This window comes from Mustela putorius, unplaced genomic scaffold, assembly GCF_011764305.1.
Source record: "Mustela putorius furo isolate JIRA1106 unplaced genomic scaffold, ASM1176430v1.1 tig00537227_pilon_pilon_pilon, whole genome shotgun sequence".
NCBI classification, from domain to species: domain Eukaryota; kingdom Metazoa; phylum Chordata; class Mammalia; order Carnivora; family Mustelidae; genus Mustela; species Mustela putorius.
The window spans coordinates 18,550,348-18,562,580 of record NW_025422368.1 but is presented as its reverse complement, the minus strand read 5'-3'; the positions used below and the strand labels follow the sequence as shown (position 1 = coordinate 18,562,580).

Here is a 12,233-nt window from a genome sequence, read left to right as displayed (position 1 = left end):
AGAAGTTTCTAACAGATATATGATTGTGAATACTTAAAATGACAATCTTCTAAGAACAGCTCCAGCCTTTCAAGTTACATATTGGGATCGCCACTTTGTTCACTCGTGTATCTGTCTATGTTATCAGGTATTTTTTTAAGAGAGCCATGAGCTTATTGTGTTCTGTTTAAGATGACATTATAGCATTCCTTCTCCTGTCCCAAGAGTTAACCAGTTGAGAGATAAATATGAAGAAATCAAGCAAATAGAGAACAAGATTCACCATTTTAAAAACCAATAAAGACTGTAATGGGAGGTGTGGCTTGTTAAAGGACACCCATAGGCTTCCTGATATTGAACCTGCTGGTAGACCTGGCTAGCTCATCACATTGCTGTGTTCCCCCAACCACAGAAGGCCTGCAGGGAACCTGCACCACACTGCAAGCAACCAAGCAGTTGTTTTCTGTACAACAGGGAAAACACACACAAATGCTATTCCTCTCCCTACTCACCAGCCACACTTCCTCCCTGAGATTAAGAGTTTGAACTATGAAACCAGGAGATGTCCCACATCGTGGAAACAAGGAGGGGAAAAGAGGTTCCCACTTCCATGTGGAATCCATCAATTTTTGTTCAGGAAGGTGGGACTTAATATAGGTTCCCAATTAAGCCAGCAATAAAACCTGTGCCAATAGAAGGAGCTATACAAAATGGTACCATGTAATAGCTAGTGATTAAAGTTATTGGCTTATATTCTAATCTTATCATGTAAAAATATAGAATAAATAACAGTAAGCTATAGGAGACCAGCATAGAATTTCAATCCTACTGAGATACCAAGACAACCTAAACTTTCCTGAGCTTGTCCTGTTCTCCAGTTAATTTTTTTTCCTTGGACATAGATTTATTTTTGCTTTAGAGCAAACATCTTACCAAGTATCCTGAAAGATTTACTGATACCACTTAGTAAGGAAATAATACATTAATAAAAACCCAACTCTGTAAAATAAGACTGAAGACCACAGACATTATTCTAGAATAGGCTGGATTAATCTTATTCTATAATATTTCTGATATGTATCTATTCAACAAGCTTTATGGACTCAAAGTTATTATCAAACATGTATCATGTTTAGGGATATTATTAATCAATTTTTCTATATATTTATTAAACAGTCACTTTATCTTTATGTATGAAGCAAAGGATAATCACTATTCTAGATATCAAAGGTCATTACAATACTTGAAGAAATTAAAAGAAAGCATTCTCTTTCATATAGTATATTTATTCTTTCATAGCACGTTGGCTACTCTGGAGTGAGTTTCCTAGTCTCTGACTTCTACAGATTATCTTAATAGACAGTCAGACCTCTGAGGGGGCCACAAAGTATGGGTGCCCACACTTAGGAGACAGTCATTTCCAGAACACATGAACATTCATATGTGCACTGTCTTAAGTGAGTTTATGCTTCCACTCTCACAGCTGTTTGGGTATGTCATTTCCTTCTGAGATGTGCTAGGGAAGAGAAAAAGAAAACAGTATAGAATAAAAAAACACCAGTTTGAATCTTAGCTTTGTCAATAATCTGTTATAGTAACTCAGACAATTGAAACACTCGCGCCACTCTTTCAGTTAGTAAAATGAAGAACATGCTAGCTGTTGTTATTATGAGGCTTGGGTTAAGTTAAGCTTTTAAAGCATCCAGCACTGCCTGCCACCAGAGGGGCTGGGCATATGCTTGTTCCTGTGCTTTAGGGCCAGAAAAACAAAATGCAGCATTATGGAAAGACTTTTAAAGGAAAAGTGTAAGCAATCTATTTGTGCAAATTATTGTGAGTAAACTGGAAAAAAGAGATTGAAACAAAGCTAAATCCCCATAAATTTTCCAATCTGAAATTTTAAAGAACTAATTTTGACTTTGTAACATAACTCACATTCATCTGACCTTTTTTTTTAACCCCAGGAAAGCACTGTGATACCACTAGCAATTGCTATGTATTTTACCTGCTTAAGGAAAATATTTTATACATGAATTTTCAAATTGTTAATCAAAAGATCATGACTAAAAACCAGATTTAAATTAATATTTCTGAGTAAAGCTTCAGGAAGGTGGCTTTAATTTCTCTGTGAATCATAAATAAGTATTGTTTTTATTTAAAGATAATTTAAAACAGTTTTTTTTTTTTTTAAGTTTAAGGTCCATCTGTTGATGTTTTCTTTTACCTTTGGTAGTTGACTTGTCTTGTTTCCTAATCCCCTACTAGATGCATAAAAGTGATGTCACAGTGGTGGTGTTTTTCATCATGCCTGCCAAGACAAATAATTTCAATGTGGAAACGCTGAAAGGCCAAGCAGTACGGAAACAGCTATGGTAACCTCATGTCTTGTAAATACTCTCAAGCAATTAGTGTCAACCAATTTTTTAAACATGTGTAATTTCTGATATATGTCCTTAAACTTTTTTCTTTAAGATATAATTATTATAACACATGGGCACCTGGGTGCCTCAGGTGTTAAATGTCTGCCTTTGGCTCAGCTCATGGTCCCAAGGTCCTGGGATCAAGCCCCGCATCGGGCTCCCTGCTCTGCGGGAAGCCTGGTTCTCCCTCTCCCACTCCCTGTGCGTGTGTTCCCTCTCTCACTCTCTCTCTCTGTCAAATACATAAATAAAATATTAAAAAGAAAACATTATTATAGCACAAAGGGTACCTGGGTGGCTAAGTCAGTTGAGCTTCTGCCTTTGGCTCAGGTCACGATCCTGGGGTTCTGGGATCAACCCTCCACGTTGGGTAGGGGTGGAGGGGCGGTCACTGCTCAGAAGGGAGTCTACTTCTCTCTCTCCCTCTGACCCTCCCCCTCTGTTTCTGCTCTCCCGCTCTCTCACAAATGAATAAATAAAAAATCTTAAAAAAAAAGATTATTATAGCACAAGTGCTGCTTGGTTCTCTTCTCATAGGCTACTATGTCAGATTATGTAGTACCTATCAAACTGTGTTACTATAAAAACATTGGAATGAGCCACCATGGAAGGATTAAAAACTCTGTAGAAATATTTAAAGATAGGTCGAATTTATTTTTAATTTTATTGTGAAAATTTAAAAATGAAAGCTAAAGTAAAGACATTTAGTGTAATGACCCCCTCCATTCTCATAGCCCACATTCAACAATCACCAATGAATTTGCCATCTTGTTACATCTATACTTCCATCCACTACCCCACCCTGCCCTTTATCCTGGCCTGAGTATCATCAGGCAAAAAAATGTTAAGCTCTGTGGGCTGCTCATGACGTTCTGCTGCTTCAAATCTGGAGGTCTGAACTCAAGCTAAATTGGCAACTGGGAAAAACAGTAGAAGAGGTTCAACAAAAGAAACCTGTTAATTTCGAAGGACACATTGACAAAACATCAGCATAGTCACACAAACAGATTTTAAATTGCAACAATGTTTAAATTATAAATCTTCCAATTCATACAGGGACATTGCACATTCTGTGAAGGAAAATTTTGGAAAAAAACTCTATGATGCATTGTTAAGGTAGGTGCTGAGACTACTTCACACTTCAAATATGTTAGGGCTTCGTTATTCAAATTTAGTAACTCATACACTATCATGTATTTCTTTTGTTCCAAATATAAAAGAATTATTAGCCTTTGAATATGTATTATATTATGGGAACGGGTTTTGTTTTACCCATCATCTGAAAAATACTTATAAACAAGTTGTACAAATGTGACATCATCACATAGACAAATTAGGTTCTAATTCAATGAGATTCTCAATAGGGGCTAATATGTCAATGTGAAACTGATGGAGATTTCATGAAACTTATAAGTCAAGATATGTATTGACTTTATATATTAAATACCTATATTTATTTATATACTAAGTTTATATTAAGTAATGTTAAGTAACCTATATTTACTTAAAGAATAATAAACATTCAAATACATAATAAAATAAATGAAATATATAAAAGTATTAAAAATTCTAAATAATTAAATCAAATCAAAATATATTATAAAATAATAATATATATAAAATATGTGGATTTTATTAGAATATGAAGAGAAAGCTGGTTGTCTCCTGACTGATTGTGGCAAACATGCATCATTTCCTTTTACCTGTAAAAATATCAAATTATAGATGGACAGGTATGGCCACTTGTGAACATATTCAAGAGTAGCCAAATATGATGACAGTGTCCTCCTGATGGTCAACATTAATGTTTTAAAAATGAGTTTTAAGGGATATCTGGGTGGCTCAGTCCTTAAGCACTGGCCTTTGGCTCAGGTCATGATCGCAGAGTCCTGCCTGCTTTTCCTCTCCCACTCCCACCACCCCCGCCCCCCGCCCCCCGCCCCGGCTTGTGATCCTGTTCTCACTATCAATCTCTGTCAAATAAACAAATAAAATCTTTTTTAAAAAGAAGTTACAATTTAAAAAATTTAAAAAGGAATTTTAACTTTCTTCTATGCTATCGAAATTATTCTTTTATCAAACTTCTTCATGCCTTTGAGAATCATCAGGAAACCATGTTTGCTTTATATTTTTTTTAAAGTGCTTAGAGCACTATCGGACTCATGGAGACATTGAATTGGTGCCAGTTATTTTTATTTTTCTTATTAATATTATTTTGCCCCACAGAGGAGAAATTCCTGACATGAACAACATTTTGGATCGAGATGATGTAACAATTATGAAAAGAGCCATCTTCTCAACTCAGGTAATGAAGAAAAGAGTGACCCACACTCCCAAGATCGTTAAAATCAATTTAGATCAATATTTTAACTTATTAGAATGGGCAAGTTTGGGAAACATATAAACCCAGGAGCTAGAAAAGTCTTTCTTATGCATTTACCGAAATGACAACTTTACTTATTTTCTTTTTTGGGTGCTTTTCAGTGCTCTTTTAAAAAATTTCTTGGGGGGCACCTGGGTGGCTCAGTGGGTTAAGCCGCTGCCTTCGGCTCAGGTCATGATCTCGCGTCCGGGGACTCCTGCATCGGGCTCTCTTCTCGGCAGGGAGCCTGCTTCCTCCTTTCTCTCTCTCTCTGCCTGCCTCTCTGTCTACTTGTGATCTCTCTCTGTCAAATAAATAAATAAAATCTTTAAAAAAAATTTTTTTCTTGGAATTTATCTTGTATCAACTTAAAAATTCCTTTGGAACCAATACGTCCATTTGAAATTGGATTTGCAATTGCAATTGGATATACAATTGCAATTGTATATTGCAGTGACAACAAAATGGTCCCTAAAAATCTTTGAAAAGCATGGCATTTTGAGTCATGATCAAGAAAAGGTGAATGTTTCTCAGCTGAGAGGACTTTTTGTAAAAATGGAAGATAGGCATTCACCAACATCTTGTCATAACAGTGAGGCATCAGGTACCATCAGAGGACAGGCCTGCTAGAAGGGTCCAGGAAAAGGGTTCATCTTGAGTCACAACTTCAGGACACCTTCATTCCAAACAGGTCTTAAGAGTGGTTAAGAAGTCTAGGCCTTTCATGTAGTGGCTGCAGGTGAGAAACAGAAGTATCATGTGTTCATAATTCCAGAAGGAAGTTCTTCAAGCCTTTGCCTTCCTCTGAAACCTGCACAAAACTTAGTCATCATCATTAATGTCTCCAAAAGATAGAGGGCATAAAAGTTGGATGACATGTTGCCAATGACCTATTGTTGAAATTAGTCACACTTATTAATTCGTCCCACAATTGACATTTTCTTTCCTCTATGACTTCAGCGACAGTCTTTGCCTCCAGTGACCACTCACAACATGATTGATGACTCCACCGATCCCATCCTCAGCACCATTAGACGGATTGGACTTTTCAACAGCCGCACAGACAGAGTCAAGGTAGAACTAATTGTTTACGTAAGGCACTTGAAAATGACTTAGAATATATTTTTTCAGAATTTATCAGAAGACTCTTGTATTTGTTTTGATAACTTTGAGAAAGATTTCAAATGATATTTCTAAAAAAAAATTAATTCTGTTTCCTGTTTTGGGTAATTAAAATATAAAAGATAATGACTATTTTAGTATCATTTGTAAGATTGTACAATATCAACAGTAAGAATAGGAAAATTGTTTAATTTTTAATGATACAAACATATTCTAAGAGTTGTTTTTTAGATTCACTATGAATTTAGTGAATCCCTGAAATGAAAATGAATTATCTTTGTTTCTTCTTAATAAAGTTGAACTTTAAGTGGATAATACGAGAAGCTTCCAGTTTCAGAGAGTCTGGCTCATGATATTTTTATGGAATTTTCTATAAAATTCATTCTGTTGACACTTGAGTTTCTAAATGATTAAGCCCAGTGTGAGTTGTATGAATGAGACCTGATTTCTGCTCTTGTGGAGCTTAGTCCCTCAGGGTTGTACTGAGGGGGCACTATGCTCAGGCACAGTGCTAAGTGTGGGCATAGTGGTGAACATATAAACAGTTGCTTATCTCTACTCAATCCCATTCAGCAGTATTTAAGATCAGGTTGTCACAAGATTTTACCAATCTTTTCAAAGGTCCCACTTTTTCTTCTTTCTTTCACCTTTAGCAGATAACCTGAGAATTCAGCGTACAAACTCCTTAAGTGTCCCTAAAATATAGATCTTTTACTTATTCTCACTTCTTTTCCTTTGGGTTCTGAGGATTGCTCTGGGATCTCATTCCTTCTGACATTCTTGGGAAACTTACCTTGTTAACCTTCCCTTATACTGCAGGTTTACTAGCTCCTTCCCTTGCTGTCTACCAATATTCCTTAAATTTTCTCACTTTACAGGGACACCTGTGTGGCTCAGTTGGTCAAGCGACTGCCTTGGGCTCAGGTCATGATCCTGGAGTTCCAGGATCAAGTCCCGAATCAAGTCCCTGCTCAGCGGGGAGTCTCCTTCTCCCTCTGACCCTCCCCCACTTCATCATGCTCTGTCTCTCAAATAAATAAATAAAATCTTTAAATTTTTTTTTCTCACATTACAAAGCAAACAAACTTTGCTTTAACGTGGCCTTCTCTTGATGTTTTTGAATGTTTTGGTCTTTTCTATTCTTCCCTGCAAAATCTCTTGGAAAAAAAAAAGCCTATTTGTAAATTAATTCCTCCTGCTGCATTTAGTATTTAGTATGAGTAGGTGTGGTGGAGGGAGACAAGTTAGGGACCTTCTGCCACAGAACAGGTGAGAGATGATAAGGGACCCTTACAAAGGTCATGCCAGAAGTGCTAGAGAGGACAGAATAATGGGAGAGGCAGCTGCATATAGAAAAGATCATCTTTTGTAACCAAAGATCATTGGGAGGGAAAAAGAGGGAGAAGGCAAGGATGATAACCTTCTGGCTTCAGTATTTCGTCAGTACTATCTAAACACTAGGGAAAGGCTTTTATCAGATTTGAGTTCAGTTCTTGGTAGATTGTGTTTGAGTTATACGTGAGTTATTCAAGTTAAGATGTTTCGTGGGGACTTAGAAAACATAAGACAGTCATGAAGGGAGCTATCAGTGGAGGGTCAGCGGGGGATGCCAGGGAATGAGGACCCTGCCATGCTGAAAGACCAGGCTGAATGAGCAGAGAAAAGTGTGGACCCAAGAAAGCCTCAAGATTTAAGAGGAGAGTAGAGGAGGAAAAGTCAGTGCAAGAAAGGAGCAAGAATTAGAAGAGAAAAATATCTCAGAAATCAGGGCAGGGGAAATTTTCGTGATGGTAGATAGCAATAGCTCCTAGTACAGAACTAAATGATACAAGCTGGGTTTTTTCCAAGACTTTATTTATATGTTAGAGAGAGAGAGAGAGATTACAAGTAGGAGAGAGGCAGGCAAAGAGAGGGAGGGGGGGAAGCAAGTTCCCTGCTGAGCAGAGAGCCCGATGCAGGGCTCATTCCTAGGACCCTGGGATCATGACCTGAGCCAAAGGCAGAGGTTTTAACCCACTGAACCACCGAGGCACCCAACACTGTTTATAAAAATGTCTGTTTATAAAACGTCCCATGTGGTGTTATCCCATTCATTTTAAACATGTTCTTCACACATGCATGCGTATGTACATAGATACACACATATTTGTGTATATTTCCCTGTGCCATAGAAATATGGGTAACTTTTATTTTCTCATTTGTGTTTCTGCATTTCCAAAATTTTTACTCCCAGCACACACCCTGTAATATGCAAGCTACACATTTTTCCCTGGAAATGCAGGGACGTATCTCTCAAGGATGCATCATCCTTCACATTTTTCCACACGACTGGATTTGCAGAAACTTACCTCCCTCCAGAGTGTATCAGCACTAATTTGATCACATTTTCATGCAGTTTAGACCAGTCCTTCTCAATGTTTTTTCTATTGGAAAGGAAATAGTAATGGAAAGAAAGCCTATTATTTTCCTGTTGTTTTCTGTTTTACAGAACTTTGTCACACCTATATTTAAATCTGTGGCTCTTCCTCTAATGATCTGCCTGGCACATGATTTGTACAATAAATGTAGACAGAACAGGGGACTGGAGTCAGATTGTGGTTCATGCTTCCTTTATTTTTGGGAGGACTGAGTTTAGAAGGTCTCCTGAAATGGGCAGCTCTGAACAAAGTATGCTTTGCTGATCTGTGTGTGTATGTGTCTGTGTGTTTTAAAGTACAGTAACAGTGAAGCCATTTCTCAGGAATGGACAAGTAACATTATTTCCTAAGTACTTGAAAGACTTCGTTCCTCTATGTCTTTGCTGATGTTATTCTCTCTTTCTGAATTCCCCTTATTTCAGCCATCCTAATAGCTCCTTTGGGATCCAACCTAGAATTCATCTCCTCCTTGTGTTTGTCCTTAATTTGCATTCATCTACTCCAGACAGAGCAATCACTTTCTTATCTGGATTCTCAAGATGCTTTATTTCTACTACAAATATAGGAATCATCTCATCAAGTTATTTGTATTTTTTAATATGTATGTTCTTTCCTCCAGTGAGACTGTGAGTTCTTTGAGGCAATGATCATATCTCATATACATTTTCTCAGTATTCATTCTCTGAAAAGCAAACACCAAGACAGGATTAGATATGAAAACACTTATTGGTAAAAACGCCTGTGCAAGATAGAGATGAAAGCAAAAGCAGGCAGGGAGGGATAGTTTACACAGTGGAAAGAGGAGGAAGGAAGGTGGAGGAGGGAAGACCCACAGACTGCAGCCCAGGGCTAAACACCTCTCAACCTTTTTTTTTTTTTTTTTAAACAGAGAGTCAAATGTCTTAACCAACTGAGCCACCCAGGCGTCCCTCAAATGTCTTTAACAAAAACTAGAATCAATAAAAATTAACAAACGCATGAAAAATATACACACCTAACAGCACTATGTAGTGACTTATAAAGGAAAAAAGCTGACTACTAACAATGGCTGGTCAGCTAGGGGAAGGAAGCACACACACAGAAGCATGTGCACTCCTGTGTGCACACACACACACAAAATCATTTTCAACAGTACAATCAATCTACAGCTAAGATAGATTCCAAATTATTTTCCAACGCTTTCTTTTTTAATACAAAAGATGCCTCTGTGTGTGGGGGGTGTATGTGTGTGTTGTGGTTTACTGTGATTTATTTCAAGTATATTAGCATTACTACATACATCTCTTCCCTGTATCTAAACCTTTCTTTTATGTTTTACTTTCATGTGTTCTGTTCACCAGCCAAACAGTTTCAAGTTGGTGGGCACACGGGTGCCTTATTCTATGAGCAATCACATGCAACAACTTTAATAGGGATTCCTATTAGAGTAGGGCTTTTCCAAACAAAAGTTGTCCAAAAGAGTCACTGGTTGTGCAGAAATGAGCTGGCACTAGAACCTCTCCTTGCCAGGTCTATAGGCTGGAGCAGCTGCTGTAGCTGCTCAAGAGGGGAAGCAGTTGGGGCTGTCAATCAAGATCTGTTGTCTGCCTCTAAATCTCTGCCCCTTAATCAATTTACAAATTTACTTAATCTACCCCAGTCTTCTCATCTGTAAGATGGTGGTAAGATAGGTCTACACTCACAGAACTGTTGTGAGGCTTAAATAAGTAAGATGCTGCAATTAGTGCAGACCATGGCACGTGGTGAGTGCATGATAGATGTCAGCTTTTATCCATACTTAGCCCAGTACCTAGCATGTGCTGGATACTCAATAACTTTTAGAAGACAGGTGTAAAAAGTTTGATGAGAGTAGAAAATGGAGGATTTCTCTCTGCCTGGAGAATTGGAGACGTGTTAGCTAGATCCCGTCTGGTGAGCAGGCGTTTATCTCACACATAACAGCTCATCCTGCAGAGAGCCAGCAGCAGTAGATAAGAAGGCACAGAGATACAGAAGCACATGGCTTCTGTAGAGTGAATGGAGAAGGGAGTTTGTCTCACACAAATCATGTTTATATAGATAAGTTCAGGAAGAGTTTGAGACTTTCACTGGTTATTATCATAAAGCAAATGCACGCACAAGAAATAAAAGAATAACCCCTTCACAACAATATATGCTCCAAGCACTGAGATAAGTTTTGGTTAATTCAGAATTAAAGTATTTTATTTATGACTAGTATCCTTTAAAAAGCTTAACACTGACTCATTTGATCACCTGCATATTTACAGAACTCTATATCGAGTGGTTCTTAACTCTTAGATTAACAAGTACTTTATATGAATGCTACCACTTGATCCAGGAAACATTACAGATTGTTTCGAAGTTGAATGTATCATCAATTCTGCCTTGGCAGTGGACATAGTGAGAAAACCCTACAGTGCAGACTCCAGGTCCTGACCTGATGCCAGCACTCTGTGAAAGCAAATTAACTTCCAGGGATCTTAATTCCCTCACAGGATAAATGTGGTTAGACAGCGTTTTGTTTTGTTTTTTGTTTTTTGTTTTTTTTTCCTTACTGATAGAGGGTCTGCTGTGAGCCAGGTGCTTTGCTGGGGGCTTTTGTATATAGAATCTCATCTAATCCTCTAGGTAACCTTGCTCTGACCTCTAACATCCATTCCTCCACCCTGGGCCTCTGTCATTGGCTGTTCAGGGCCCAGAGTAGCTGCTTTCATATTTTAATTTTGCTGTTCTGTTTGGCTGAAACAAAATGAATGAACCATGATATTCTCATGTTCAAAAATGGGCTTTGGAGAGTACAAATTTTCCCAGGCTTGGAGAAGCGAACATAGGCACAATGAATTTTGAATCCCTGTTTGCTGATATCTGCCAGGGATATAGTGGGCTGCTGATTTGATGATTGTCTGGACAGAGGATCTGTGCCTTTGTCTCTTTTCCTCATGCAGTACTTTGCACGTGATAATAAGAACTCAAATCATGTTTTATGGAGGAAAATATTTTATCTATTTTTACTTTGGGATTTGTGATTCTTGTGATTGAGTGAACTATCATTTTCAAATACTAGTTTTGGATATTTTACCATTTTACTGCTTAAGTTTAACCTAGGTCCCATTTGTGGGTCTCCTGACATGTAACTAATGTATATAATTTCTTTATAATATATTCCTAAAATTAGAGTAATGAGAATATCATGATGTTGCTAGGATTAAATAATATATGAGAACATTATTTATAATATATAAAGTATCATATAACTGTTATCATTGTTGTTATATATCCAAATTAGTGTTTTTCTTCACAGTAATCTTTTTGGAAAAATATAGTTATTCTTTTATTATATTATATATGTTATATTATGTATATGTATAATTTAATCATATATATTTTATATGTATATTATATGGCAAATACTATATACTATATAATATTGTGTCATATATTATAACATATAATACATACAGTATACATATATAATATATATCATATATTATGTATTTTATATATGGCATATATTATTTATATGTGTACAATATAAATACTATATTGTATATTGTACATACTACCTTTATACATAGTATATACAATGCTTTTAAATCAGATTTTATTGATTTTTAATAACTACTTAACTATGAGGAGAGGCTGACAAATTACCTAATAATGGTTCAAGAAAAACTTCAATAAATACGAGAAATTGGAGAATTCTTTCATCCAGGTGACCAGTTAAGTAGCTGTTCTACAGCTTTCCAATGATAGTCATTCTCTCTCTTGCCTCTGTCTTTGCATAACATTACAGGCAATGTAGTCTCAGTACCGGCTCATACCAGTACATGAGAGCTCAGAAATTTTGTGAGCCAGTTTTTAAAATAGCCATTTTTAAAATTTTGGCCATTCTAACTGCTGTAAGGTGATATCTCAATGTGGTTTTAATTTGAA

At 36.9% G+C, this 12,233-nt stretch overlaps 1 protein-coding gene across 1 annotated transcript in view; it reads left to right on the top strand.

The window, feature by feature from the left end:
- The window catches only part of GYS2 (glycogen synthase 2), a 52,218-nt gene that overhangs the window by 26,101 nt on the left and 13,884 nt on the right, over positions 1 to 12,233 (top strand). The window contains exons 8-11 of the mRNA XM_004771779.2: positions 2,245 to 2,351; positions 3,456 to 3,515; positions 4,626 to 4,704; positions 5,722 to 5,835. Coding sequence (XP_004771836.1) covers positions 2,245 to 2,351; positions 3,456 to 3,515; positions 4,626 to 4,704; positions 5,722 to 5,835 — 360 coding nt within the window. The remainder of the gene's footprint in view (positions 1 to 2,244; positions 2,352 to 3,455; positions 3,516 to 4,625; positions 4,705 to 5,721; positions 5,836 to 12,233) is intronic.